The 26,711-nt window shown below is 41.3% G+C and overlaps 1 protein-coding gene across 2 annotated transcripts in view; it reads right to left on the bottom strand.

Moving 5' to 3' along the window:
- Positions 1-3,709: 3,709 nt before the first annotated feature.
- Positions 3,710-26,711, bottom strand: part of LOC113454468 (tubulin alpha-1C chain) — a 34,742-nt gene continuing 11,740 nt past the window's right edge. The window contains exons 1-4 of one of the 2 annotated variants that reach the window (XM_087925107.1): positions 17,313-17,754; positions 8,991-9,213; positions 7,163-7,311; positions 3,710-4,800 (exon numbers count right to left, since the gene is read on the bottom strand). In XM_087925107.1, the coding sequence (XP_087781233.1) occupies positions 3,826-4,800; positions 7,163-7,311; positions 8,991-9,213; positions 17,313-17,315 (1,350 nt within the window). In that variant the 5' untranslated portion in view covers positions 17,316-17,754 and the 3' untranslated portion in view covers positions 3,710-3,825. Of the gene's footprint in view, positions 4,801-7,162; positions 7,312-8,990; positions 9,214-17,312; positions 17,755-26,711 lie in introns of those variants that run through there. The other variant, XM_087925108.1, reaches the window with a different exon arrangement.

The following is a 26,711-nucleotide window of genomic DNA, read 5'->3' as shown; positions in this document are numbered from 1 at the left end:
CGCCTAATTGGCAGGCTCGAATGTCCCGAAACCTGAACGGAATGACATGCGCAGGATAGAATGGGGGGGAGGGGGATAAAAGCTGTAAGAGCTGAATTCATTTCATTACTACCGTCCATGTCCTAATGTCCCTTTTTATTTGTACCCATTTCATGTCGTCCTAATCATGTTCTAATTATATGTTATCTAATACATGCTTGACCAAATAAAATATATAAAATATAAACATATATAAAAATATATAATATTAAACCTATTGTGTGCAAGGGGGCAGCCCTGCCTACCCTTTTGGAATGGAAGTGGAAGCAATAATTTGGCCCTGAAAATAGAGGGGCTGAAGTTCACAGCCTCTCCCTTCCCTGTCTGTGAGGAAAACCCACACTGGCCATTGGAAGGTAAATGTGATGGGGCTTGCAAATACCTTAAGATAAGTGAAGTTTATAGGATGGAAGGTTTTTACCAGAAGAGGTGTCACAAAGGAGGGGTGGGAAGAAGCAGATGTCCTCGAGTGCCATCTAGAGGTCGAAGTGTGGCATAACATTCCCAACGTGGTTGGCTCCTGCAGCGCAAAAACCCTTCCCTTCAGTATTTTTCAACCTAGGTAACTTTTAAGATGTGTGGGACTTCAAATCCCAGAATTCCTCAGCCAGCCATGCTTAGGAAGGCTCTTGATTTTCAACCGCCCCAGATTTTAGTTGCCTTTCCATACATAGAAAATACATGAAAAAAACCCTAGATGGATGTAGGATTAGGATTAGGCCTCCATGAATTCAGAAAGTAAAATAAACATCACCATGAGATGCAGAGATGGTCATTATGCTTAGGAGGCCTCTATATTTCAAATCCCACATATTTTCTTCTCTGTGTAAAATAGATGGAAAAATCCTATTTGGATCCAAATCCTGTTAAGGTTAGGGTTAAGTTGCCATGGATTCAGAGAGTAAAGTAAACATCACCAATAGAGTCCGAGAACCTTGCTTATGCTTAGGAAGGGTCTTTGAATTTAAATCCCTCAAATGCTGCTGTGAAATTCTGGGAGTTGAAGCCCACACATCTTAAAGTTGCCAAGATTGAAAAACACTGCTCTTTACTCTGGGTCCACAAGCATTCATTAGCTAGACTTTAATCTAACTGAAGCCAAATGTTTTGGATATTTCTGGATATCCCCTTCCCTCTCAGTCCTCAAAAGATGTGGAGAAAACATTCACACCTAACTTTTAAAATCCGAGCATTCTGTAGCTTCAGGCCTTCTAGACTAAGCCCCCTTTCACAGCCCCTTCTGACCAGAACCACAAATCTGAGGCATCATTTGTTGCCACACTGAGGCAGGGAATGCATCATCATTGCAGAAAATAAATCCACTCATCCTCTATATCCACTAAATATTTTGCCCACGTCTCAAGCAGAAAACAAAACCCGGCATCGCTATTGTTCTCCTCTATTGTCATCCTACTCACTGCAGCTCTCCTCTTCCCAGAAATGTTAAATATGGCCATCAAAATATTCCTCATTCTTGTTGTAATTAAGGCAGTTGTGTTATTAATGCCAGCTGAGTCTGAGTTACAAGGATTCAGACAGGTGCTCCGTAAAATAGACTACAGAAAAGAACTGGAGCTAGTTGTTATAGTTTTCCCAAAAAGTACCTTTCTCCACAGTAGCTTAGTGAACAGTACACTCTCTTTTAGCTTCAGATTTATTCCAAAGCAAGCACAGTAATAGCAGCAGTCATTAACTTAATGTCTTCCTTACACATTTATTTTCTTTAACTATTCTGACATCCAGAAGGCAATTCGGCATGAACTGGTGTTCTCATGCATAAGGACTTGAATTCCAAGTAGCAGACTAAATAGCATTTATTCTGCTATTTCTAACCAACTGTATCTGGATTCAGAAGAATAATAAGACCAAATCCTGGTTAATCAGGAAACTATGCCACCAGAAAATCTCAAGGTGGTCGACTACACTGGAAAATCTATATCCATCCTTCAAAAACTATTCCAGAAAATAGCTATGGTAAAGCAGTTGTCAAGGAAACTCTGTTACCCATTCAATTTTTCTTGTTTGTTGTAAAAATTAGTGCTTTATCTTGATCATTGTACAAAAAAACTTTGTACATTCCAGGATTAAAATACTCTTTTTTCCTGCTTTATCTGTTTCCTACATAGCTTTTGGCACTGAATTCAGTTCCTCATTTTTATTCCAACTCTTATTAAATGTATCTCCTTTTAACTATGCAAATGCATGTTTTCTTCTTCCAGCATAGCTTCTGTAATTGCATGCACAACTAGGAATTATACATAAAGAGCTTATTATGGAGTGCAATTTGCATAACAGCTTAATATAGGCCCAAATTATCAGGAGTATAGACAGAAACACATGCATCTGCTGTTCCTGAGCAAGGTGACATCCTTCCCTACTCTTACTAATGCCATAAGATTAATTTTGTAGCTGTGCAACTGAAAGCTTCTTCCAATTCCATTTACCATCCTTTCTCTTTACTTCTTGATATATGCGTAGGTGTGATGGAACCACAACACAAGAGTTCTATGGTCAAGGGTGAGATGCTTTAGCAATTGAAAAGGTAACAAATGGCTACTGGGAAAAGGTTTTATCTTTCAGTTCTATGAATTTGTAGAACAGAGGTCCCCAAACTTGGCAACTGTAAGACTTGTGGACTTCAACTCCCAGAATTCTCCAGCCAGCTATTTTGTTTGAAGACCCCTGTTGTAGAAACTTCGTGATCCCAACTTTTGAAGGATTGATTTTCCTCTTTCCATGGGCAAGGCAGGAGTTTTGCTCTTCGGTAACTTCTGCATCACTTCCCACAGCCTGATTTACAAAGCAGCTGCTGCTAATTTCTTTGGAGCCCCTTCCAGTGTGGGACCACAGCGATCAGAAGTGTCTTTGGATGCATAACCAGAACTACTAACATTGACGCCTGTATATACCACCTCAGAAGGTCCAGAGCCAATCTGGTTTCTCCACTGAGAACATTACAGTCCTAAGGCTTTGCAGACTTCTCCCAAAAACCTAGGAGCAGCTGAAACATCCAAATTAAGCAAGAACTTTAGCTCTGCCAGTTTCAGGTCCATTATGATAACTGAGCTGATCATTTATATAAGACACATGTATGGGTAGAGGCATTCACTTTGTCCCCAAGTCCCTACTCGCAGTCCAAAAGTTAATTGCCCTGATCTACAGAATGTAACAACATATGAAGGAATTAGCACAATGAATTTCCTTCTCAGGAGAATTCATGAAAGTAAACTATGCTAAAGAGGGGGAAATAAAATAAAATAAAAACATTTTTCCTCCTGCCTGGAAGTACAAAGGACCTTCAGCCTGTCCTTATAAAGGACAGCTCCTCTCATTCCAGATATCCACTCTCCCTTACCTACTTAAAGCAGAACCAGGAATTCCTAATTTCCCTCTCTACAGAATTTTAAGGGGAATCACAAAACAATGTTCAGGATGGCATTTGGGAAAAACTGAAGGTTTTTGCAGTGAGGGCACAGGGACTCAAGGTCCCTGAGTCGCTACATTTACACTCTTCACTTGACTGTACATTTTTAATGTACTCTTGCTGCGTAATCATTCAAGCTTTGCCAAGCTAACAGCCCATACCCTTTATTCATTTAACAAATGCGCTCCCAGCTGACATCAGAACACTGGAAAGGGCAGCGTTTGTTTTCTAAAGAAACAAAACTGCTTTCAGCTGAAACAGACTTTTAATAAGCTTTTCACACAATAGACAGTCATATGAATACAGAAGCAGGGATGATGAATGGAAAAAATGACACAATGAAAAATTAATACAATGAAGAATCAGTATTCTTCTCCCTCATCTTCCCCATCAGCGCTATCGGCCCCGACCTCTTCGTAATCCTTCTCCAGAGCAGCCATGTCCTCCCGAGCCTCTGAGAATTCCCCTTCTTCCATCCCTTCCCCAACGTACCAGTGGACAAAGGCACGCTTGGCATACATCAGATCAAACTTATGGTCCAGGCGGGCCCAGGCCTCAGCAATGGCTGTGGTGTTGCTCAGCATGCAGACAGCACGCTGCACCTTGGCCAGGTCGCCTCCGGGGACCACGGTCGGGGGCTGGTAGTTGATACCAACCTTGAAACCGGTGGGACACCAGTCCACAAACTGGATGCTGCGTTTGGTCTTGATGGTGGCAATAGCAGCATTGACATCTTTAGGAACAACGTCGCCACGGTACAACAGGCAGCAGGCCATGTATTTACCGTGTCGAGGATCGCATTTCACCATCTGATTAGCTGGCTCAAAGCAAGCATTGGTGATCTCGGCTACAGTCAACTGCTCATGGTAGGCTTTTTCAGCAGAGATGACTGGCGCATAGGTCGCCAGAGGGAAATGGATTCTGGGGTAGGGCACCAAGTTGGTCTGGAATTCTGTGAGATCTACATTCAGGGCACCATCAAATCGCAGGGAAGCTGTGATGGAGGACACGATCTGACTGATAAGGCGGTTGAGGTTGGTGTAGGTGGGGCGCTCGATGTCAAGGTTTCGTCGGCAAATGTCATAGATGGCTTCGTTGTCTACCATGAAGGCACAGTCGGAGTGCTCCAAGGTGGTGTGGGTGGTCAGGATGGAGTTGTAGGGCTCAACGACAGCTGTGGATACTTGGGGAGCTGGGTAGATGGAGAACTCCAGCTTGGACTTCTTGCCATAGTCAACGGACAGGCGCTCCATCAGCAAGGATGTAAAGCCAGAGCCAGTACCACCACCAAAACTGTGGAAGACCAGAAACCCCTGGAGACCTGTGCACTGGTCGGCCTGTTGGAAAAAGCAAAGTGGATTCAGTGTCAATTTTAAGAACCACATTTTTCTCTCATTGATTTTCAAGCATTTTCTTAAAACACTATTAACACTCAAGAAAGTACTAGAAGAAATTCAATCCCCTTCAGTTGTTTGAGAATATCCTATTGTAACTTCCAAATAGCTAGACTGTAAAATCCAGCCTTCCAGATGATGGTGAATGCCAATTTCTACAGCCCCTGCCTTTATCATGAATGACAGCAACTTAAATTCAACCACTTCAATAGGACTAAATCAGGGGTCACCAACCTTTTGGACCTCAGGGACCACCAAACTCATAATTTTAGATCCCAGGGACCACTAACCGGTTCTGTGGACGTGGCCTAATTTGTGGGTGTGGCTTAGTGGTCATGTGACTGGCTGGGCATGGCTTGTGTATGTAAATATTATAAATATTTATATAAATATTGAATTTATAAAAAAGAGCAACATTTACCCCAAATCAGGCAAAGCAGGCAGATTGAGTTGCTCACAGAATCACAGATTCATTCAGAGATCTATCGGCTAGCTCAGTTTGTCACATAAAATTTGCTTGCAAGCAAACTCACAAAATTAACTCACAACACACCATACATGTAAATATTGAATCTTTTATAAAAAAGAGCAACTTTTACCCAGAATCAGACAAAGCAGGCAGATTTGAGTTGCTCACAGAATCATTGATTTATCTATCTGCCATTGGCTAGCTCAGTCTCTCAAATTTGCTTGCCGTGAGTCTGCACCGAATTTGCTTGCAAGCAAACCTTCAGTCCTAAGGGAGGTTCGGCTGTGCTGAGCTGAAGATCTAAAGACTAGCTAGAAAGCAAGAAATCCAACCATTTCCTGTTTCCTAGCTAATCTAAATCTCCCGGCACAACAGAACAGATGATGGTCAGAAAAAGGAAAACTAGCAATTTAGCAGGCAAGTTTACTGGGTAAGGAGTGAGTGGGCGGGGAGGGTTCCTGCAGGACATGTGGGCGGTGCAGCCTTGTGTTTCTGCGCAGCCTGGATTAATTGCTTTGGGGCGGGTGCTCTGGGGGTGAAATTTCTCTGTGGCCCACCAAACTTTTCTTGCGGCCCACTGGTTGGCAACCGCTGAACTAAATCACATTAAAAGGCTGCTGGGGAATTGTCTTTCCTTCTGATTTACTTCCTGGTAATAAAAGTCTTCATAGTTCTCCTCTACATCATTCCTGATCTAAGATGTAATTCTTTTCATTCTTTTGGTAACTCAGATGGTCAACCTCTTTAAAAAAATGATTTCAGCCACTGTTTGCTAAACTTGTAAACCAGGGACAACTCATGATGTAACACCATAAGCAGTGGTTTAGAAATCAAAAACTAGGTTCAAAAATAACTATACCAAAAATAAATTTTATGACTTACTTAAAGTTCAAATCCAGCTACTGTCAAACTAATTTCCCATAAACTTGTTGCAAATACCTTAAGGCAGGGGTGTCAAACTCTATTTCATTGAGGACCACTTCAGGGTTGTGTTTGCCTCCTGGGGACTGGAGTGGGCGTGGCCTGCGTGATGTCACTTGTGTTGGGGAGGGCGCTGTGGTGGCCTGAGCACTCTGCTAGTGAAAACTGGCTCCTGAACTCCATTTTTGTCTGGAAGGGCCTCCTCAGGGGTGGGATTCTACTATAGACCCAGTTGTTATGTTTCTCCGCAATTCGGCAGAACCGGCAAATCACACCACTGGCTGGCCCCACCATGCCAGCAAGCCATGCCCACCCAATCACATGACCACCAAGCCACACCCACAAATTAGGCCACATGCACAGAACCAGTTAAGAAATTTGAATCCCACCCCTGGGGCTCCTGCAACACCTACAAATTAGGTCACGCCCACAGAACCAGTTAAAAAATTTGAATCCCACCCCTGCCAGCGAAAATGGAGCCTGGGAGGGTTGCGCAAGGCCCTTGCAAGCTCCATTTTTGCTGGCAGAGGCATCGCTATTTCCAGAGTGGCCCTCATGGGCCAGATCTAAATACCCCCCAGGCTGGATCCAGCCTCCAGGCCTTGAGTTTGACACCCGTGCCCTAAGGTTTCTATGCAACTTCACTCTTACTCATTCATCACATTTACTGTTCAAAACTCAGTCATGGCTAAAAAGAGAATAAATTGTTTGCCAGCAAGCATAAAAATAAAGTGGGGAACATTCAGTGAGTCGCACTAGAAGCAGCAGACGATTCTGTACTGTGAAACTAGGAGATACATCAGGGGATCTTATCCCACTTAATACGGAGGTTTTATTTTTAAAACTCTGCATCTCCACAGTTCTTTATTTCACATTTCCAAACTGAGGGCTCCTTCAGCAGCAGAAATCACCCACCAATTTCCTAATTCTGTCAAGGACCAAGTCAATGATCTCTTTGCCAATCGTGTAATGCCCCCTGGCATAATTGTTAGCGGCATCTTCTTTGCCAGTGATCAGTTGCTCAGGGTGGAATAGCTGGCGGTAAGTACCAGAGCGCACTTCATCTGTGAAAAGAATTAATGAAAAAGGTATTTATTTTGTTGTGACATTGTGATCAAGAACCCAAGATATGTTTCTTCAAAAATGTATTTACTGAGAAAGCTTTCAGAGAGATTTTGTCTTCAGAATTTAACTTCTGGGGTAAACTAAGAGATGGCACTGAGATGGTTGCAGAGGACAAGAATCCAGAATGAAAAAGAGTTGTGGAAGTGGCCAATTCTTTCTGCAAGAGGCACCTTAAATATTAATTTCAGTGTATTCCAATTGTTCTCAATTGCATTGTTCAACTGTACAACTCTTCTTAATTCTGAATCTTTGTCCTCTGTTTCACTTCATTAATTCACTTAATGACCATCACAAAAAAATGTACAATCAAGTCAGTTACATGATGATTTCCTTTACAACCACAACTTATAACCATAATAGGCAGATTCCATTACAGTCATGTTGAGGACAACTTGAAATGTATTATAAGTAGACTTATGGGAAAATACAGCATTTAAATCTTTATTATATTACTGTTCGCAATACAGAATCCCCTTTGGGAGAGGATGGGCAGTTATATAAATTTGATAAAGTATTGAAACATATGCCAAAATTTTAGAATCTCAGTGTTTACCAGGAATTATGGTTTTATTGAACATGGGAGTGGGTAAAAGAATATTGAAAAATTTGAGATCTGATATTATGCCAGGTATTAAGAAATGACTGCAACAAGTGTGTGATATGTTTTGAAGAAAGAAAAACAATATATTCTACTAATCAGATGCAGTAGTAAATGTCAGATTTTATAAATCACAGATTTTGTAGTATTTTACAATATTTTTGTATTTATAAGCAGAACATCTAGATTTAGCCACAGTTTTGCTCCATATAGTATCAACCTTGTGAACTCTCAAGCTTTTACTTTCTGCCATGAATTCAAGATGAACAGTGATTAATATGTGTGTGTGTGTGTGTGTGTATGTTAGAATGTAGGTATATATGTATTTAGCATATTGTGTTGTGTATGTGTACACTTTTGAGAGCAGACATAATTTCATTTTTAATGTGTGCCAGAGTTCCACAGAAAAAATGACAATAAAGGTTTTCTTACTTATAATTTAGCAGTACATTTATTAGTAAATCAGCAAGTACTAAAAGTATAAAATATAACATGCTTTAGTTTTCCTTTATTACTTTGTCTGGGTTTGTCCCTTTTCTAATTTGATTTGGTTTCTATTAATTTTTTTTCTTTTTGATATTTATGTATGTTAAGAATATTAAATTAAAAAGTCATGATTGAATAGGTTAAAAATTCATATTAGCACAAATTAATTCCTTATACCAAAACAAAAATCCATCATATATCCACTCAAAAAATTCAACAGAGTCTATCCAGATATGTCATGATGTTCTTCAGCAGGGATCTCCTGCTCTTGGCAACTTTAAGACTTGTGGACTTCAACTCCCAGAATTCCCCAGCCAGCATAGGTCCACAAGTCTTAAAGTTGTCAAGTTTGAAGACCCCTGTTCTTCAGGATCTAAACCCGATTTGGTGTTTTTTTTAACTTACTTTCCCTTACTTGAAATGCAAGGCACTGGATCTCCGACTTGAACTAGAAATGTTTGTTTTTCTATGAACCTCTAACCTTCCTTGCCACTGAGTATTTCTAAAATGTTAATCTTACTGAAAGTAGCTCACCAATCACCGTTGGCTCCAAGTCTATGAACACAGCCCTGGGGACGTGTTTGCCAGCTCCAGTCTCACTAAAGAAGGTGTTGAAGGAGTCATCTCCTCCCCCAATGGTCTTATCACTGGGCATCTGCCCATCTGGCTGGATGCCATGTTCAAGGCAGTAGAGCTCCCAGCAGGCATTGCCAATCTGGACACCGGCTTGGCCAACATGGATGGAGATGCACTCACGCTGTGGAAAGAAACCACTTCCGTTGTATTTATTCTAGAACAAGTAAATCACAACTAGCAATTGGCTGCAATGATTAAACCACTCACCAGTTGCGGAAAGTCCCAACTAGCAATAAATAATCATCTGTTTTCATGCAACATGAAGCATGAGCTATTAACAAGACTTAAGGGCATGGCTGTGCTAGAAATTATTAGTTCTGTCTGTCTCTGTCTGGATGAAGTGAAAGTGTAGCTATGGCTGAAATTTTTATGCAAGTCAATATAAAAAAATTAGAAATTTAGCAGGCAAGTTTACCGGGTAAGGAGTGAGTGTGTGTGGAGGGTTCCCACGGGCCATGTACAGCCTTGTGTTTCTGCGCAGCCTGGATTAATTGCTTTGGGGGGGTGGGTGCTCTGGAGGTTAGATTTCTCTGCGGCCCACCAAAATTTTTCTCGCAGCCCAACGGTTGGCAACCACTGGTCCAGGGCACTTGGACAGAGTCAAGATGTGGAAGCCTGATCTAAGGAACTCTTTTAGATGCAAGCTTTGTATTTGGCAATGGGCAGAAGGAGGCATTGTGCAGTTCAGAATGTACTTCCTATTTACCTAGCTTGGCGTTTTGTTAAAAGCTGCCAGTGCATTAATTATGAGGTTGGGCTCCAGTTTATTTTTTAACAATAGCTGAAAAGCACAGAAACCAGTATGCAAGCACACGTCATTGGGCAAGAAAGACTAAAAGTGCCATTAGCATCATTTTTTTTTTTAAAGTGCAGCATCTGAAAAATATCCGCTCTTTATGACATACGTTTTGGGGAGTTGCAGCTACATCAGCTACATTCATCAACTACATTAAATAGGGGAGCTGCAAACACTTCAGATTTGATCTCCCAAAGATGCTTTCCTGCATGCAAGAGGGCAAAATATAATACCTGTTGTGAATGTGAAGCACTGCCTAGCAAGCGTTATCCTGAGATGCAATTATATGCAGAATATAGAAGCTTTCATGGAGTCGAGTCTTCCCACCTCAAAAGTCAGTTTTTAAAACTGGCACACCACAGTTACTGATATTTAAAACTGTTTCCAAAATATTTAGAAAAGCACCTTAATTCTAGTCCAATTATGGCTTTAAATACTTTGGAGTATAAGCAAACCAGAATAAAACTGGCAGCAGAGAAAGCTGGAATTACATCTCTGCCCTCTGGTCTTCTGAATAAATAAAACACAGCTGCTCCAAGCTTTCTGTAATTTGAGAACATTCCCGATTGTGGAAATAAAGTTACTTTGGTCATGTAGCAATCTAGTATCATTGTAACAAGAGTTTAGCTGATTCAACTCTACTTCCATCCTAAACTTAGAATGTCTCTTCGCTTCCTACACCCCCAACCTCCCAAACCAGCTTAAACCTGTTGGCTCTGTCATCATTTGGCTCACAACACACAAGACTTTAGATTAAACAGCAAGGCTTTAAAGGTGTTGTTTGAAGGGCTAAGGGTCAGGCATCACTGTGCCTTTTCAAAGGAGCAGGCAATGGATAGCACAATTTGATGCCTGTCACAATGACTGGGGGGTGAGGGGTGGGGGGTAGAGCTTAATGCACCTCCAAAAATTCACTTGCAGATCAAGAGCTGAAAAAAACGACAGCCTTGGAAGGGAGGGTTCAGTCCTACACAAAGAAGACCATATTAGTGGTCCATCATTAGACCATTATTTATTACAATAAATTGGAGAAAAAGGAAATTTCCTCAAAATATTTAGTGCTTTTTATTGAATAAGATAAGGCCAATACCCTATTTGGTTTCCAAGTCTCTTAAAAAAAAGTCCTGGGCACTTTTTTGTATCAGGCTGCCTTAAATGGCCTTTTGAAGCTTGCAATGGATTCTTCCATAATTTTTAATTTGGGTGTGGAAATTTAATAATAATAAAACAATAATAATAATGATGATGATGATGATGATGATGATGATGATGATGGAACATAGGAGATTCTTCATTCCAAAGTAACTTTATTTTCTCTCACCGTCTTAACCATTAACACAAATCCATGAGTCACTGAGACTAGAAACTATGGAAAATACATTGTAACAATAGATTGCTAAACTGCACCTTTGCTAAGTTATCAACTGACAATAGCAAAAACCAAGTACCAAAACCAAGTGCCCGGACAAGAGTTATTAACCAAAGAACCTGTTCAGTCACACACTTCCCCACACTTACAAAGAGGCTGCCCAGACACCATCTACACAACAAAAAGGTAAGCCAAGAGAGACAGGAAGGACAACTAAGATTGACCTTTTGACACAGTCATATACACACACACACACACACACACACACACACACACACAAGAAACACCAAGGACCAGTCCCTTTATAAAACAAAGTCTCTCTTCCCCCATTTTCTCTGTAGCCTATAACCTCCAAACATGGCCAATGACTATGCTTCTGACGGAGAACAATAGGAATTGACGTGGAGTTATACAAAAGCCTTTGTCCAGATCGAAGGAAGACAACCTCATACCTGAATCCTCAGCAACTTTCAGAAATCACAGTAAGCCATAATGCATTGGGGAATAATCCATGAATAACAAGATTTGCCCAGCCTGCTAGTCCACACAAAAACCATATTTTGGTTGAGGACAATACATAAGTCAGACCAGTATGCGACCAATTAATCCCCTGCAAAGTAGACAGGGCTGTATTCCCCAGACAATATTGCTCACTTCTTATCAGCAGTAGAAGCTCTGGGTGGGATTCAAACCTGTTTGAGTCACTGTGACTATTGCAACACATTGTATTTAGCAAACAAGAGGCCAGCAGAAGCATCATGTCCTGGGCCTCTTTTATCAGCTACTAGCAGACGCTTTATTTTTCATGTACTCTTTAACACCAGCATCCATAGCCTTTCCATGCATTCACATACCCAGGAATTACTTTAAACAAGTAGCTCTGCAGTGGGACATTATGCAGTGTGGAATTTTTATGAAGGTACACTTATTTATTTTTATTTATTTATTTAATTTGATTTGTCAATTGCTTACAAGATAATAGGTAGAAGAATAGACATAGTTATGAATACATGAAATGGATATATATAAATAAGAAAAATAAAAGAAACAATAGGACAGGGACGGTAGGCACATTGGTGCGCTTAAGCATGCCCCCTACAGACCTCTTAGGAAGGGGATGAGGTCAATAGCGGATAGTCCAAGATTAAAGTTTTTGGGGTTTGGGGAAGAAACCACATGGTCAGGTAGAGTATTCCAGACATTGACCACTCTGTTGCTGACGTCGTATTTCCTGGAATCAAGTTTGTTCAGTTTGTATCTATTGTGTGCTCTCGTATTGTTATGGTTGAAGCTGAAGTATTCATTGACAGGTAGGACGTTGCAATGTATGATTTTATATACTATACTTAGATCGGACTAAAGACGGCGTAGTTCTAGGTTGTCTAGGTCTAGAATATCAAGTCTGGTGGCATAAGGTATTCTGCAATGAGTAGAGGAGTGGAGAACTCTTCTTGTGAAATATTTCTGGACCTTCTCAACTGTACTGATATCAGATACGTAATGTGGGCTCCAGACTGATAGCAACTTCCACATGCAAACTTAGGGCAACCCATACAGAGGCTATACAAGGAAGCCAATGAAAAGATAATATGTAGTATTGAATATCAAGCATCTTTGGGAAGAAAAGGGACTCTTAGATTTTTGTTTTTTAATTTCCTGTCTCTCTGACCAAAAGGGTAATTCTATTATCAGAGGAAAATGAGGAAATGCTATACTGTGACTCAGGTTATAATCAGAGGTTTGTTCAATAAAAGTCCAAAGGGTACAGTATCACATGGCTCTTACTATGGAAGCTACTTCATTGTTTGGGAAACAAACAATGGAGTCCTTGATGCTCTGAGCCTGGCTGGTTGCTTGCAGATGTTTCATTGTATTATTGCAATGAATAATGATGTTAACTAGATGGGTCATGAAATACCTGCAAGCAAGCTGAGAGAACACCAAGGACTCCATAGTTTAACCTCAAGCTACAGATATTTTCTTCTATTGAGAGCAAACTATTCTAGGAATCTTAGCAGGAATGGGCTTGTTTTAACTAGTCCATGCAACAAAGGGAATATTCAGCAATATCCTCAGGCCTGGCCCACCTAAACATATTAGTCATTTCAGGCAAGCAATTTAATTATCTTATCTTTCAGCACTAAAAAAGGGTAGAGAACAGCCTGAAAATTTAAATAGCCTTCTCCAACTTAACCATTTCCAGATGACTTATATTGCAGCTTCCAGTATTTCCCACCAACATGGGTACTGGTGATGTTGGGTGCAGATGATTGGAAGCTGCAGCCCAAATATATATTTTAATATTTATTTATTAAATGTCTATGCTGCCCTAGGTGATTCTGTTGGCTTCATCTTGATCTTCAAGAGCTTGATTACTTCAATTCAGAAAATCATGCTCAGAATTTTAGTATTAAAGAGTGTCAAATGTTAGCCCAAAATCTCTAATAGCTGGATTGACATTACACCCAAACGGTAGAGTTCTGAAGCTGCTTCAGATTTTAAAAATATGAACAAACACTGCAACTTATTTCCTTCCTGTTGCAGGTAAATGCTAGCTGTTTGTTTGTAAGAGCACCATGAAACATCTAGAATTCTTATTCTAAAAATTGTGCCATCTTCCTAGGGCTTGGTGTGAGATCAATAGAGATAATACAGTAAAAACTCTGAAGTAAAAGTATTTCAGAATTCAAATTTATCTAGAAACATGAAACTGAACCAATAATGTTTGGAATATGATTTCATTTGATGTAGTCTATACTATTTACAAATAGATAGCAGATATTGTAGAATTTAGAATTACGGTGAGCCTTAAAAAAAACAGCCAACCATCAGAAAACAGCACTTTATCTTAAACCCTAACTTAAACACCACATTCTTGCCTAAACTTAACATTTAAAAATTATCTCTCAGATGAAGTATTTGAACAATGTCAATTTAAATTATGCATCTTCTACAAACTCTCCTCACCATTGTAGGGTATCCAATGGTGCTCTGCAGCCCTGACTTGATTTGGCCTGGACATCATATATGCAACAGATCCATTCAGAAATTCTGCTCTTCCTGTTTGTAACTGGCTTTCTTCAATGCTCTCAAAACCTTTTACAGCAAGTAGCCAAGTCACATATCTTCAAGGTCAGACTTGGCCACTTACATTTTATAATACTTTAAGATTAAGATTATGGTGTTTAAGGAATCCTTTTAAAATGTGGCTTGAAGTGCTAATGCTGGTCATTTTGCAATATTGTGACTTCCTGTTTTTATTGTTTTCCGTGCTTGCTATAGAAAAGTATTACTTAGGAAAGGTTTTTTTTAAAATTATTAGTAGACACACTCAAAAATATTGGAAAAGCAGTGCAGGTTATTTAACAGGATTTGAAACTTCACTTTCCTTCATATGCTAATGTATCCCTTTTCCCTGAAAATGACTCAACAGGTATCTATGAAAAATGAAGGCAAAGAAGATGAGTCACAAGACTGAAGCATCAAGTCATATCCTGCTCCTAAAAGCAAGATAAAGTTTCTCTATTAGGTCACTCTTACTGGTAGCTTTTCAAAAAGAAAAACAGCCTTCTTTTCTCTGTGCTGTACAAATCCTGGAAGATTTGGACAAGAGTTGCCCATCCATTTCATAGAAAGAATAAGGAGAATACAGGAGCTTTCAGTTCAGCATTCAATACCATCATTCCAGACACTCTTCTAAGTAAATTAAACCAATTATCGGTACCTGAACACACTTGTAAGTGGATCATAAGCTTCCTAACAGACAGGAAGCAGCAGGTGAAGCTAGGCAGAGTCACATCCGATACTTGTACAATCAGCACAGGGCCACCCCAAGGCTGTTGCTATCTCCACTTCTCTTCTCCCTATATACCAATGACTGCATCTCAAATGATCCATCTGTTAAAATACTGAAGTTTGCTGATGACACAACAGTGATTGGTCTCATTCGAGACAATAACGAATCTGCATACAGACAGGAGGTTATAAAACTTGCCTCGTGGAATTATTGAGTCTATCATCTGCACCTCTGTAACTGTCTGGTTTGGTTCTGCAACCCAACAGGACAGACACAGACTTCAGAGAGTAATTAGGACTGCAATTACTAGGAGTAATTAGGACTGCAATTACTACCCACGTGCCTTCAATTGAGGAATTGGATACTGCACAAAAAGAGGGCTGTGAAAGTATTTACAGATCCATCACATCCGGGACTGTTTCAACTCCTTCTCTCAAAAGGACGCTAAAGAGCACTGCACACCAGAACAACTAGACACAAGAACAGTTTTTTCCTGAAAGGCATCACTCTGCTAAACAAATAACTCCCTCAACACTGTTCAACTATTTACAAAGTATACAGTACTATTACTGTTAATCTTCTCACCACTCCTTATCAACCATCCCCTCCCACTTGACTGTGTGATTTGGGATAGTATGATTTGATTGTTGATTGTACCCTATGACTATCATTAAGTCTTGTAAGTTATGATTCTTGATTCTTAATGAATGTACCTTTTATGTCAATACTGAGAGTATTTACACCAAGACAAATTCTTTGTGTGTCCAATCACACTTGGCCAATAAAGTATTCTATTCTCACAATTTTAGAGCTTTTCACATGAGTAATTACCAATATTACAGCATTCAAGACTTCGTTGAATGAAATATCCTTCTGGGTCCAGTTCCAAGTGGGGAAAAAGACACTGGATTCATGGAGGTTGCTTGGAAAGATGCTTTATTGATGGACAGGTTCACATGCCTTGGATGAAGGGACAAAATGCTGAGTCCCTTGGTTTTATGTCCTCTGTTGGGATTTGAATTTGAGCTTGTATTCTGATTGGTTGTCAGACTCCCATGGGGCCATGCAGGGGCAACTCTGTAGGCTGTCCTGAGTTCTAGACTTGATTGAGCCTTGTTGGATGATGTAATTAAAGGGCTTTGGGCAATTCCTATTATGGCTCTACCTGCAGGAGATAGATCTTTGTTATGTAGAATAGGCTGGCCCAGGCCTTAATGGAACATTAGCAAAGGTAGGGGGGCTGACTTTCTGGCTCTCTTGAGTTTCTACTTCTCTTTTAGGGGAAATATTCTGCTTTTTAATATATCCTAACATATTTCATTTTCCTAGGAAGCGGGTGGGTTTTAACAATTTGATACCTGTAAAAGAATATTTGTAGCTGGGGTGGGAATGAGAGGTCATTGGTGCTCTGAGCTCGGCTGTTTCCTTACAAAGTTTCATCATTACCCAAAACTAGGTAACTTAGATGTTACCTAGTTTGGGTAATGAAACCTCTGAAAGAAATCCACCAAGCTCAGAAAGCACCAACGGATCCCTCATTCAAAACTGTCCAATACAGCTCAGCCTGTACTTATCAGCTCCAAACCTCCACTGCTTATCTCTAAATATCAGGGATGATTTACTGCTCTCTTGAAGCAGCCTATAGCAACCTGCAAACCAACGATAGAGCTCTACTCTTGCAGCCACGGAAATCTGTGAAGCCGAGAGGCGCAAAAAAGGAAAGACTTCGAGAGGATGCCATGCCCCAACGAAGTGGGATGGAGTTAGGCAACCGGCCCACGGACTCCCCGCCTCCTGATGGGCGAAACACCCTGCAGGAAACGTCCCAACAGCTCCATCCATCCATCCATCCATGCGGGCGGTCGTGTGTGGTACTACCAGCCGGAGCCAGGGGCCGCTTCTTTCTACCGACCAGAACCGGGATCTCGGAGTTGAACGGAGTCTCCCGCGGGGTGGGGGAAAGAAAGTGAAAGGCGTAGTAGCGCTACTTCGGAGAAACAAGCCAGGACGAAGTTTCCCTTTATCGCTCCCCGCACTTTATCCGTAACTGTGGGAAAAAGCCCTTTAGGTCCATTCTGACTCCTTCCTTCCTTCCTTCCTCCACGGGTCGCGGGAGCCGGACAGGGCCCCACTTGGACGATTACATTCCTCCCCCGACTTCACCCGAAACCGCCCCCAAATCACCCGAAGTCGGAAAAGTTTTCCCTTCCGATTAGATGTCAAAAAAATAATAATTCGGAGGATCCTTTGTTCACTTACCATGTTTCGTGGGAACCGGGATTCCGAGTGGGGGGGAGCACCTCCAACAAACGGGTCGAGAGTCCTCCTCACTAATCGACCCGTTTAGGAAGCCGCCAGTGAGCCAAAACTTCTTTTGGGCTAAAGCAAACTCGGGCGGGGCATTTTATAGCGTTTGGGCGTGTCCTAAGGCACGCGGGGCGTGGTTAAAGTGGAAGGTGACGAGGGAGGCAGGTTTTGCTTTACTTTCCTCGCCCGTCAGCTGCCGCCTAATTGGCAGGCTCGAATGTCCCGAAACCTGAACGGAATGACATGCGCAAGATAGAATGAGGCGAGGGGAAGCGTGGGGGGGTGGCTGCACCCACTGGCGGCCCCCAAAGCGGGTGGGTCATGCGCTCTCTCTACCCCTTCGCCTCGTGGATCCAGAAGAGACTTCGCCGTCGATTTTGGGATCATGCTATAAAATGCCTATCAAAAAGAAATTAATTCTAGCTAAGTTTTGTTTCCAGGAAAACTGAGGCGCCTCGCTCACTCTGAACCATAGCGAGGCCTTTCTCTTTGATAGCATTGAACTCCCGAGGCAAAAGCTTCCCTCAGGGGGAAACCTCTTCTCTCCGGTCTTTTGTTGCGGAGGGGGGCGGGGGGGGTAAACGGTGTGCGAAGCCGGGGAAGTAACCAGGCGGATTTATGGAAAAGTTTTAGGCGAGAGAAAGGGACGACGTGTTGAAGAAGAACCTCCACCGGCAGCCAGAGGTGGGAGGGGCGGGAAGAGTCGCCCTGTTTTCAAAGTGCCGTCGCTGCACATTCCGAAAAGATGGCGGGGCTGGTCCGCTGCGGCAGAAACAAAGCGCCGGCATACCTTTGGCGGAGGAAGGTCAAGCGAGCAGGGCTCCTGTGTCACACTGAGCTTCTCTTCAGGGAGTCCTCATGAAATATTTAATATTTGCGATGACAGACGGCTGCCTTTAAAAAAAATGATATACTCCCCCTTCTTTCAATTATCTCTTTTTTTTTCCCCGTCAGCAGGCTGAGCTTTCATGGCTGGGTTCACATCACATGCTAAGGGTTCACATAAGTGCCAGAACAAAAAGACCACACTGTGGTTTAATGGAATGGCCTGCAACGTGTTCCTTGAGTCCATAAGGTAATTTTGGTTTGACTTAGCTGTAGCTAGTTTTTGTTGTTGTTAACGGGATGGTATAAAGCAGGGTCTGTGCTGTGTGGCTGCACCCAGCCCATTCCTTTATATCAGGGTCTCCCAACTTGGCAACTTTTAAGACTTGTGGACTTCAACTCCCAGAATTCCCTAGTCAGCATGAAGACCTTGGTAATAAAGGAATGGGCTGGGTGCAGCTACACAGCACAGAGAACTGGTCTCATCAGAATAGGATTAAATTGCTGGTTTAGATGTTGTGTAGATCAGGGGTCGCCGACCTCAGGAACCACCAAACTGGAAATTTTAAATCCCATGGACCAGAGACCCTGGGAAAATCCCAAAAAAACTCTGCAGGAAAATTCCTCAACCCGTTTTCCTACGGATCAATTGTTCTTTATTTGGGATCACAGGATACTGTCTCCAGCTCCATTGGGGGAGAGACTTTTTGGCTTCATGCAAGGAAAGCAGCAGAAACAGCAGAAGTCTGTTTTTTTCTCCCCCAAACTCTGCCAGAATGGCACAGCCTCTTGGAGCAGGATGCCTTGCAGGGTCCCAAAGACTCATTTCTGGTAGGGTTTGGGGGAGAGAAACACTTTTGCTGCTTTCCCTTGTGTGCAGCCAAAAGAAGTAGCCCGGAGGCCAGGCCAGGCGCTTGGGTCGAGTTTCCACCCTCCACCCTCTCCCCCACTATCTCATGTTGTTTGCAATGCGACGCAGGCCATGTGGGTGATGCAGCCTTGTGTTCCCACGCAGCCTGGATTAATCGCTTTGGGTGGTGCTTTGGAGGTAACATTTCTCTGCGGACCACCAAAATTTTCTCATGGACCACCAATGGTCCCCAGCCCACTGGTTGGTGACCACTGGTGTAGATAGTGTCTGGGTAGGAGCTTCCTTTTGCAGAGGCACCCAAACCATTACTGCAGTTAGTAGAAGCTGCTCTCATGTAAGAACACGTTTGAAGTGGGCTGGAAACACAAACATTGTAAGGCTAGTACAGGTTGCAATCTCCACCATTATTGTTTTTATGAATTTGGTGGAATTAATAATCTTCAGAGCACAGTTCATTATTATCCAAATGGGAATTGCCTGCTTATCACTATGTTGCCCGGGGATAATACACAGAATTAGCAAAACTGATTATGCTCAGAGCCACTCGGGAGGCTGTTTCCTATCTGAGCATGCATACCATACAGGTAACGTCATCTGTCCATGTGGCTGTAGTTCCGCTATTCAGCTGTGTGGCAGCCCATCTGACTTTGCCTGAGAGGAGTGGCTTATGTCATCTTACCTCCTCACCCCAAGGTATGAATATGCTCCTTTTTTATGTCATAATCCCAAGGTAGTCTGAAGCCGTCTTTAATTCCTCCTGTTTTAAAATAAGTATTTTCTTTCTCCATATTTGGTTTTGCATCTACAATGCTTCTTCACTAATGTGGTTTGACACAATCAGGCTGAGATGTGCTCAGTTCTTACTATACAGAATAAAGAATAACAATTGGAAGAGACTTCAGAGGTCTTCTTGTCCAACCCCTTGCTCAAGCAGGACATCCTACCTATGCCATTCTGGATAGATGGTTGCCCAATCTCTTCTTCGCTTTCTGTAGGAATAGGTCCCAGCATTGCCCTCCAGGATCATTTAATTCTGGGCTTTAGCAGAGACCAAACATCGGATTCCTGCAGAAGTGCTTGTCAGGTGTTCCATAGATTCCTTATTCACATATATACATACTTTTTGTACACAGAATAACAAATTCAAAGGGACCTTGAAGGTCTTCTGGTTCAGTGGTCGCCAACTGGTGTACTGTGGCCCACTGGTGGGCCGTGAGAAAATTTTGGTGGGCCGCAGAGAAATCTCACCCCGTGATTCTGTGAGCAACTCAACCTGCCTGCTTTGCCTGATTTTGGGTAAAAGTTGCTCTTTTTTTAAATAAAAAATTCAATATTTACATAGATGGTGTGTTGTGAGTTAATTTTGTGAGTTTGCTTGCTAACAAATATGAGTTTGCTTGCAAGCAAATTTTATGTGACAAACTGAGCTAGCCGATGGCAGATAGATAGATCTCTGAATGAATCTGTGATTCTATGAGCAACTCAATCTGCCTGCCTGCTTTGCCTGATTTTGGGTAAAAGTTACTCTTTTTTTATAAAAAAAATCAATATTTACATAAATATTTATAATATTTACATAGAGATAGATACAGATAATCAGAGTTGGAAGGGACCTTGTAGGTCATCTAGTCCAACCCCCCGCCCAAGCGGGAGACCCTACACCATTTCTGACAAATGGCAGTCCAATCTCTTCTTGAAAGTCTCAAGTGATGGCACTCCCACAATTTCCGAGGGCAAGCTGTTCCATTGGTTCATTGTTCTCACTGTCAGAAAGTTTCTCCTTGTTTCTAGGTTAAATCTCTCCTTGTTCAGTTTCCATCCATTATTCCTTGTCTGGCCTACAGGAGCTTTAGAAAATAGCTTGACCCTTTCCTCCCTGTGGCAGCCCCTCAAATATTGGAAGATTGCTATCATGTCTCCCCTGGTCCTTCTCTTTACTAGACTAGCCAAGCCCAGTTCCTGCAACTGTTCGTTGTACGTTTTAGCCTCCAGTCCCCTATCATCCTAGTTGCTTTTGTCTGTACTCTTTGTACAGTCTCAACATCTTTTTTATAATGTGGTGACCAAAACTGGATGCAATACTCTAGGTGTGGTCTTACTAAGGCTTTATAGAGTGGTATTAGTACTTCCCTTGATCTTGACTGTATCCCTCTGTTAATACAACTTAGGGTTGCATTAGCTTTTCTGGCGGCAGCTGCACACTGTTGGCTCATATTTAGCTGGTTGTCCACTAAGACTCCAAGATCCCTCTCATAGTTACTGCTATTGAGCCTGGTTTCCACCCAGTCTATATGTGTACTTTTGGTTTTTCTTGCCTAAATGTAGGACTTTACTTTTCTCTACATTGAATTTCATTTTATTAGTTATGGCCCAGTGTTCTAGTCTGTCAAGATCCCACTGGATCTTGAGCCTATCTTCTTGGGTGTTAGCTATTTCTGCCAGCTTAGTATCATCTGCAAATTTGGTAAGTTCCCTTTCTATTCCCTCATCTAAGTCGTTAATGAAGATATTGAAGAGTACTGGGCCTAAGACAGAACCTTGTGGCACCCCACAGCTTACTTCCCCCTTACTTCCCATATAAACTTAGGCCCATTAAGGACTACTCATTGAGTATGGTTTGCCAGCCAGTTGCGAATCCATCTAGTGGTGGTGCTATGGCAGCCCCTCAAATACTGGAATACTGCTATCATGTTATCCTAGTTCTTTTCATTAGACTAGACATACAGGTCGTCCTTAAGTTACTATCACAATTGAGCCCAACATTTATGTTGCTAAGGGAAACATTTGTTAAGTGAGTTTGCCCCATTTTGCAACTTTTCTTGCCCCAGTTAAGTGAACTATTGCATGTGTTAAGTTAGTAACACAGTTGTTAAGTGAATCTGGCTTTTCCTTTAACTTTGCTTGTCAAAAGGTTGCAATAGCTGATCACATGACCCCAGGACACTGCAACTGTCCTAAATACAAATCAGTTGCCAAACTTCTGACTTTAGATCACATGACCATGAGGATGCTGCAATGGTCATGTCACTTTTTTCAGTGCTGTTGTAACTTGAACGTTCATGACATAGAATAGAATTCTTTATTGGCCGAGTGTGATTGGACACAAGGAATTTGTCTTGGTGTAAATACTCTCAGTATACATAAAGAAAAGATACATTCATTAAGAATCAAGAATCACAACGTATAACACTTAATGATAGTCATAGGGTACAATCAACAATCAAATCATACTAGGAAACAATCGATATAAATTGTAAGGATACAAGCGACAAAGTTACAGTCAGACAGTCACAAGTGGGAGGGGATGAGTGATGAGTGATGAAAAGATTAACAATAATAGTAGTACAGATTTTGTAATAGTTGAACAGCGTTGAGGGAATTATTAACATGAACTGTTGTAAGTCAAGGACTACGTGTACTCAATTCCTGCAACTGTTTTTCACATGTTTTAGCCCCCAGCCCCGTAAAACTCAGTACACCCTATGTACAAGGCTCCTTATCTACACATATTGCACTCTTTTGGAAAAGAGGCACTCCTATTGCCAGAGTGAAAGTGGCCAAGACCAAATAAATCCCTTCTGGTACTTTGCTTTATTGTTGCCGGATTTAATGAGAGCATCTTGAAAACCTGACAGAGAGGCTTTCTTCCCACTTCGTACATCAAAGAGTTTGTAGGGCAATCTTGGTTCCCTCTTCCCTTTCAGGGCTGATCTGATGTTTACGTAAGAGTTGTTGAATACTTTATTCAAGGCCATCTCTCTACTCCTTTGCATTTACCACATCTGTGTTGGAAAGAGCAAAATATTTAGGGTCAAGGAAAGGTAATTGTTCAGAGGAGAAATTGTACTGTATGTAGGAGTCATAAATTGCTTTGATGGTGCTAGTTCTTATGTTGTTTTTATTGTGTCTTTAGGAAAGGTGGTGTTTGAACATAAGAGAGCAGCTAATGAGGTGCCACACGGAAGGCGAATCTCTGATTGATTCCCTTCAAGCTGTTCCAGTGATGGTTGAGATATTGGAGCCAGTTGATCTAACGGTTAAGGCACTATCAGGCTAGAGGAATGTGAAAGCTGGCTGGGTGGATCAGTCATCCTCTCTCAGCCCAACCCATCTCACGGGGTGGTGGTTGTTGTGGGGAAAACAGGAGAGCATTGTGTGTTTTCTCTGCCGAGTTATTTATGAAAGCAATAAAGGTGAAATATAAATAAAATAATAAAATATATCTCATTTCAACAACCCAATGGCTAAAAATCTACTTTCAGACTGAACCTCACCCAGGATTTGGGGAATGTTTAACTGTTGCTTGATTTTCCATTTTCCTCCAGCATCTCTTCCTGTCCCCCATCCCTCCAAAGTACAAAAGCTTTACAGGTAATCCTCTTCCCAGTAGGCAGAGAGTACCTGTGCCATCTACGCAGTTTAAGAGTCAATGGGATTTGGGATAGTTAGTTAGGATTTGAGAGCTGTCCCCTTAAGGGAGTGCATCATGGTAAATGTAGTTAAGGTGTCCTGGGAAATGCAGCCCATGTCATGTGGCCACATCTGTAATCCTGACTGGTCACTAAATTGACCTTTGTTGGGTTGGGGGAGGCTCCCTCACTCTTGCCTGAACACAGCCTCATGGTGGCAGCTTTACCCCCCCGCCTCTGCTACTATGGGATGAAATATAGAATAGAAAGATTACTATCATTTTACACTACGATTTCAACTATGCAAAGAATTGGACATTAGATGCATCTCGACATAACTGTGAGTTACCTTGAGGATACCTAATATAATCCAATAAACTTTGTATGGAAGAATTTGTAGAGTTATCTATCTGTCTTTATATTCAGCAAGCGAATCAAAAGACAGAATAGTACCAGAGAAAAAGCCATGGCACGGGTTGAAGTTTCACGGAGCACCTTGAATGGGAACTTAGAAAAACTTCTGTCCATTTTATTCTGCACCCCTCCTACACCTCTGACCAGTCAGCTGGGCTATTTTTTGACATAGGCTTAGCACTCTTTTTTAGGGACACGGTGGCTCAGTGGCTAGAGATGCTGAGCTTGTCGATCAGAAAGGTCAGCAGTTTGGCAGTTCAAATCCCTAGTGCTGCATAACGGAGTGAGCTCCCGTTACTTGTCCCAGCTTCTGCCAACCTAGCAGTTCAAAAGCATGTAAAAATGCAAGTAGAAAAATAGGGACCACGTGCGCCTCTGGTGTTTAGTCATGCCAGCCACATGACCACGGAGACATCTTTGGACAGCACTGGCTCTTCGGCTTTGTAACGGAGATGAGCACCGCCTCCTAGAGCTCGAAACGACTAGCATATACGTGTGAGGGGAACCTTTAGCACTCTTTTAGAAACATACTAGACCCATGTTCAGAAATCCCGATTGACAGGACAAAGAACCACCACATACATACATCCCAAACGTGTCGAGGAACTTGCTTAATCTGCCCCACAGAGATTCAGAAGAGAAACTGGAGGTTGGTTTTTCCTCCAGCAGAAGGAGGGCAATCTGAGTCAGGGAGCCCGTCAATTATCTTGTCCCGCATTAAAGCAGTAAGGTCAGCAGATCTCTCCAGTCTCCTTAGCGGGAAAAAATAGAGACTGGCAATCAGAGCACCACAATTTGTACCAGTCTAATGTTCTGCCAGCTCAAGAACTGGTGGATTGTAGTTTAATTTGACCTTCTGACTGTGCCTGGCATCCTGACAGATGAATGGAGGCTTTGTTTCAAAGCTTATGTTTAAAATTATACAAGTCTGGAAAGGAAGAAGTATATAGGATTTTGTTTTGTTCTTCGCTTACTATAGCAGGGGCTGAGTTTCAGAATATGTTCTTCCTTTATCTAGTGTTGCCTTTTTAAATTTCCCCCTAAGAATGATGCTTATTCTTAATAATAGTGCCCGTTCATCTCATATTGCTGCTTTTTATCTCACTTTGTCTCTCCAAATTGCCATTGGCTACTTGAATGTGAAAGGGTTATTTAATATATTGCCACTACTCTGGCATCTTTTGCCTTTAACAAGGTTAATTAAGTTTTGGTCCCTGAATTGGAAAAGACAAAAGGACGGCATATATGGAGAATCTGCGTAGAATCATACATTTTAGTCCAGCGCCTTCTTCAAACCTGGACTGTGTAATTGGTGTAATTACTGTGTAATTCAACATCATATGTCATGTGAACCCAGATAATGGAGTTACTTAAGTAAACCATGGCTAATAATAGTAAGTGTTATACAAATAATGGGTAAAGGAAATTTATTAAAAATAATCTAGCACGTTACTTTCCAAAAGTCTTGACCTACAGTTTATTATCTTTAGCCAACATGATTCTTAGAGTTGGAAAGTTGAGGAAATCTGGACTAATGCTCCCATTTGCAGATACTGGTACTCCTCTATAAAAATGCCACTGCATTTCACATTAAGGTTATAGCTGAGTTCACATAATACATAAAGTCAACATGAAACAGATCACAATCAGGCTCAGGATGCTGTGTGCCTATGATCATAAATCAATCAGTATGATTTTTAAATTCTAGCTTATGACAGTGTGTGAACCAATTGTTCTATTAAACCTTGCTTAGAGAAAACATGTTTTGACACATCATGCAACACATTTCTTGGTTTTGCATGCCACCATAAAATAAATTGCTATTGACTAATTCATCCAACAAGTTTAGTTAGTTTATAATTCAATGATTGACTAAATCATGGTTAACCATGGATAAACATGTCGTGCAAACACAGCCACTGAATGGATATAATATTCTTGCTTTATTCTGAGCTCTGACTGACGTGGTTATCTAAGTCCTCTAGAGCTTATAGCACAGAAAAAAGCAAGGACATTCACTGATAAATTGCCACCTAAAATCTCTACAGATGTGAGTTTTATTACTTCATGTGTCAGCCTATGTTTACTTTGGGTGTAATTGTCAGAAGGGATCTTCTACATATAGTGTGCCTTCCTTACACAGATTAACAGCAGGGGTTTCAGTCAAGCATGTCCTTTGAATAAGTCTTTAAGACTTTAGACCTGGTTCTCTCACATAACTTTCCTCCAAGAATCTAAAGGCTGTTTTCAAAGAGTTTTTAAATAGCTTTTATCCAAGCACTGATTATGCCTGTTTTCTCTCTCTCTTTTTTTAATCTTCCCCTGCACTAGTCTACCATTTCAGAGTAATTAAAATAATTCTCAAGGTTGTAGATCTGAATGTTGCCTAATTCCCTTCTACAAACATATTTAATTGCTTTTCTTTTGCAGAAACATTGCCAGAATCGAATTTATTTCTGGAAATACTCCCAGACACAAGTTGCTAAGAGAACATTGATTATTTTATGTATAAATAATCACAATGTAAAGACTTTGACAATTGCAGTGTTTTAAAAACAGACATTATAACCTCGGAAGCAAAAAAAAAAAAAAAACAGATCAGGGAAGGAGAGAATGAACATAAACAATTTTGACTATGAAACTTACTACCATATAAGATAATAGATCTGAATATAAAATTAGCCTGAAACAGAACTAGCTGTCTTTTCGGGCAGAGATTTATCTTCAGGATTTCTCATGAGATTCTAAATTGGGAATATACTGGAAAAAGCTGTGTGAAGGATTGAATGATGATTGAACTGTTAAATGTTAAAACTTAGGCATGTCCAAGTA

Source organism: Pseudonaja textilis, chromosome 2 (genome assembly GCF_049901715.1).
Source record: "Pseudonaja textilis isolate UNSWEBS1 chromosome 2, rPseTex1.2, whole genome shotgun sequence".
Classification (NCBI taxonomy): domain Eukaryota; kingdom Metazoa; phylum Chordata; class Lepidosauria; order Squamata; family Elapidae; genus Pseudonaja; species Pseudonaja textilis.
The sequence above is the reverse complement of the archived record's forward strand: the minus strand, read 5'-3'. Positions and strand labels throughout refer to the sequence as shown.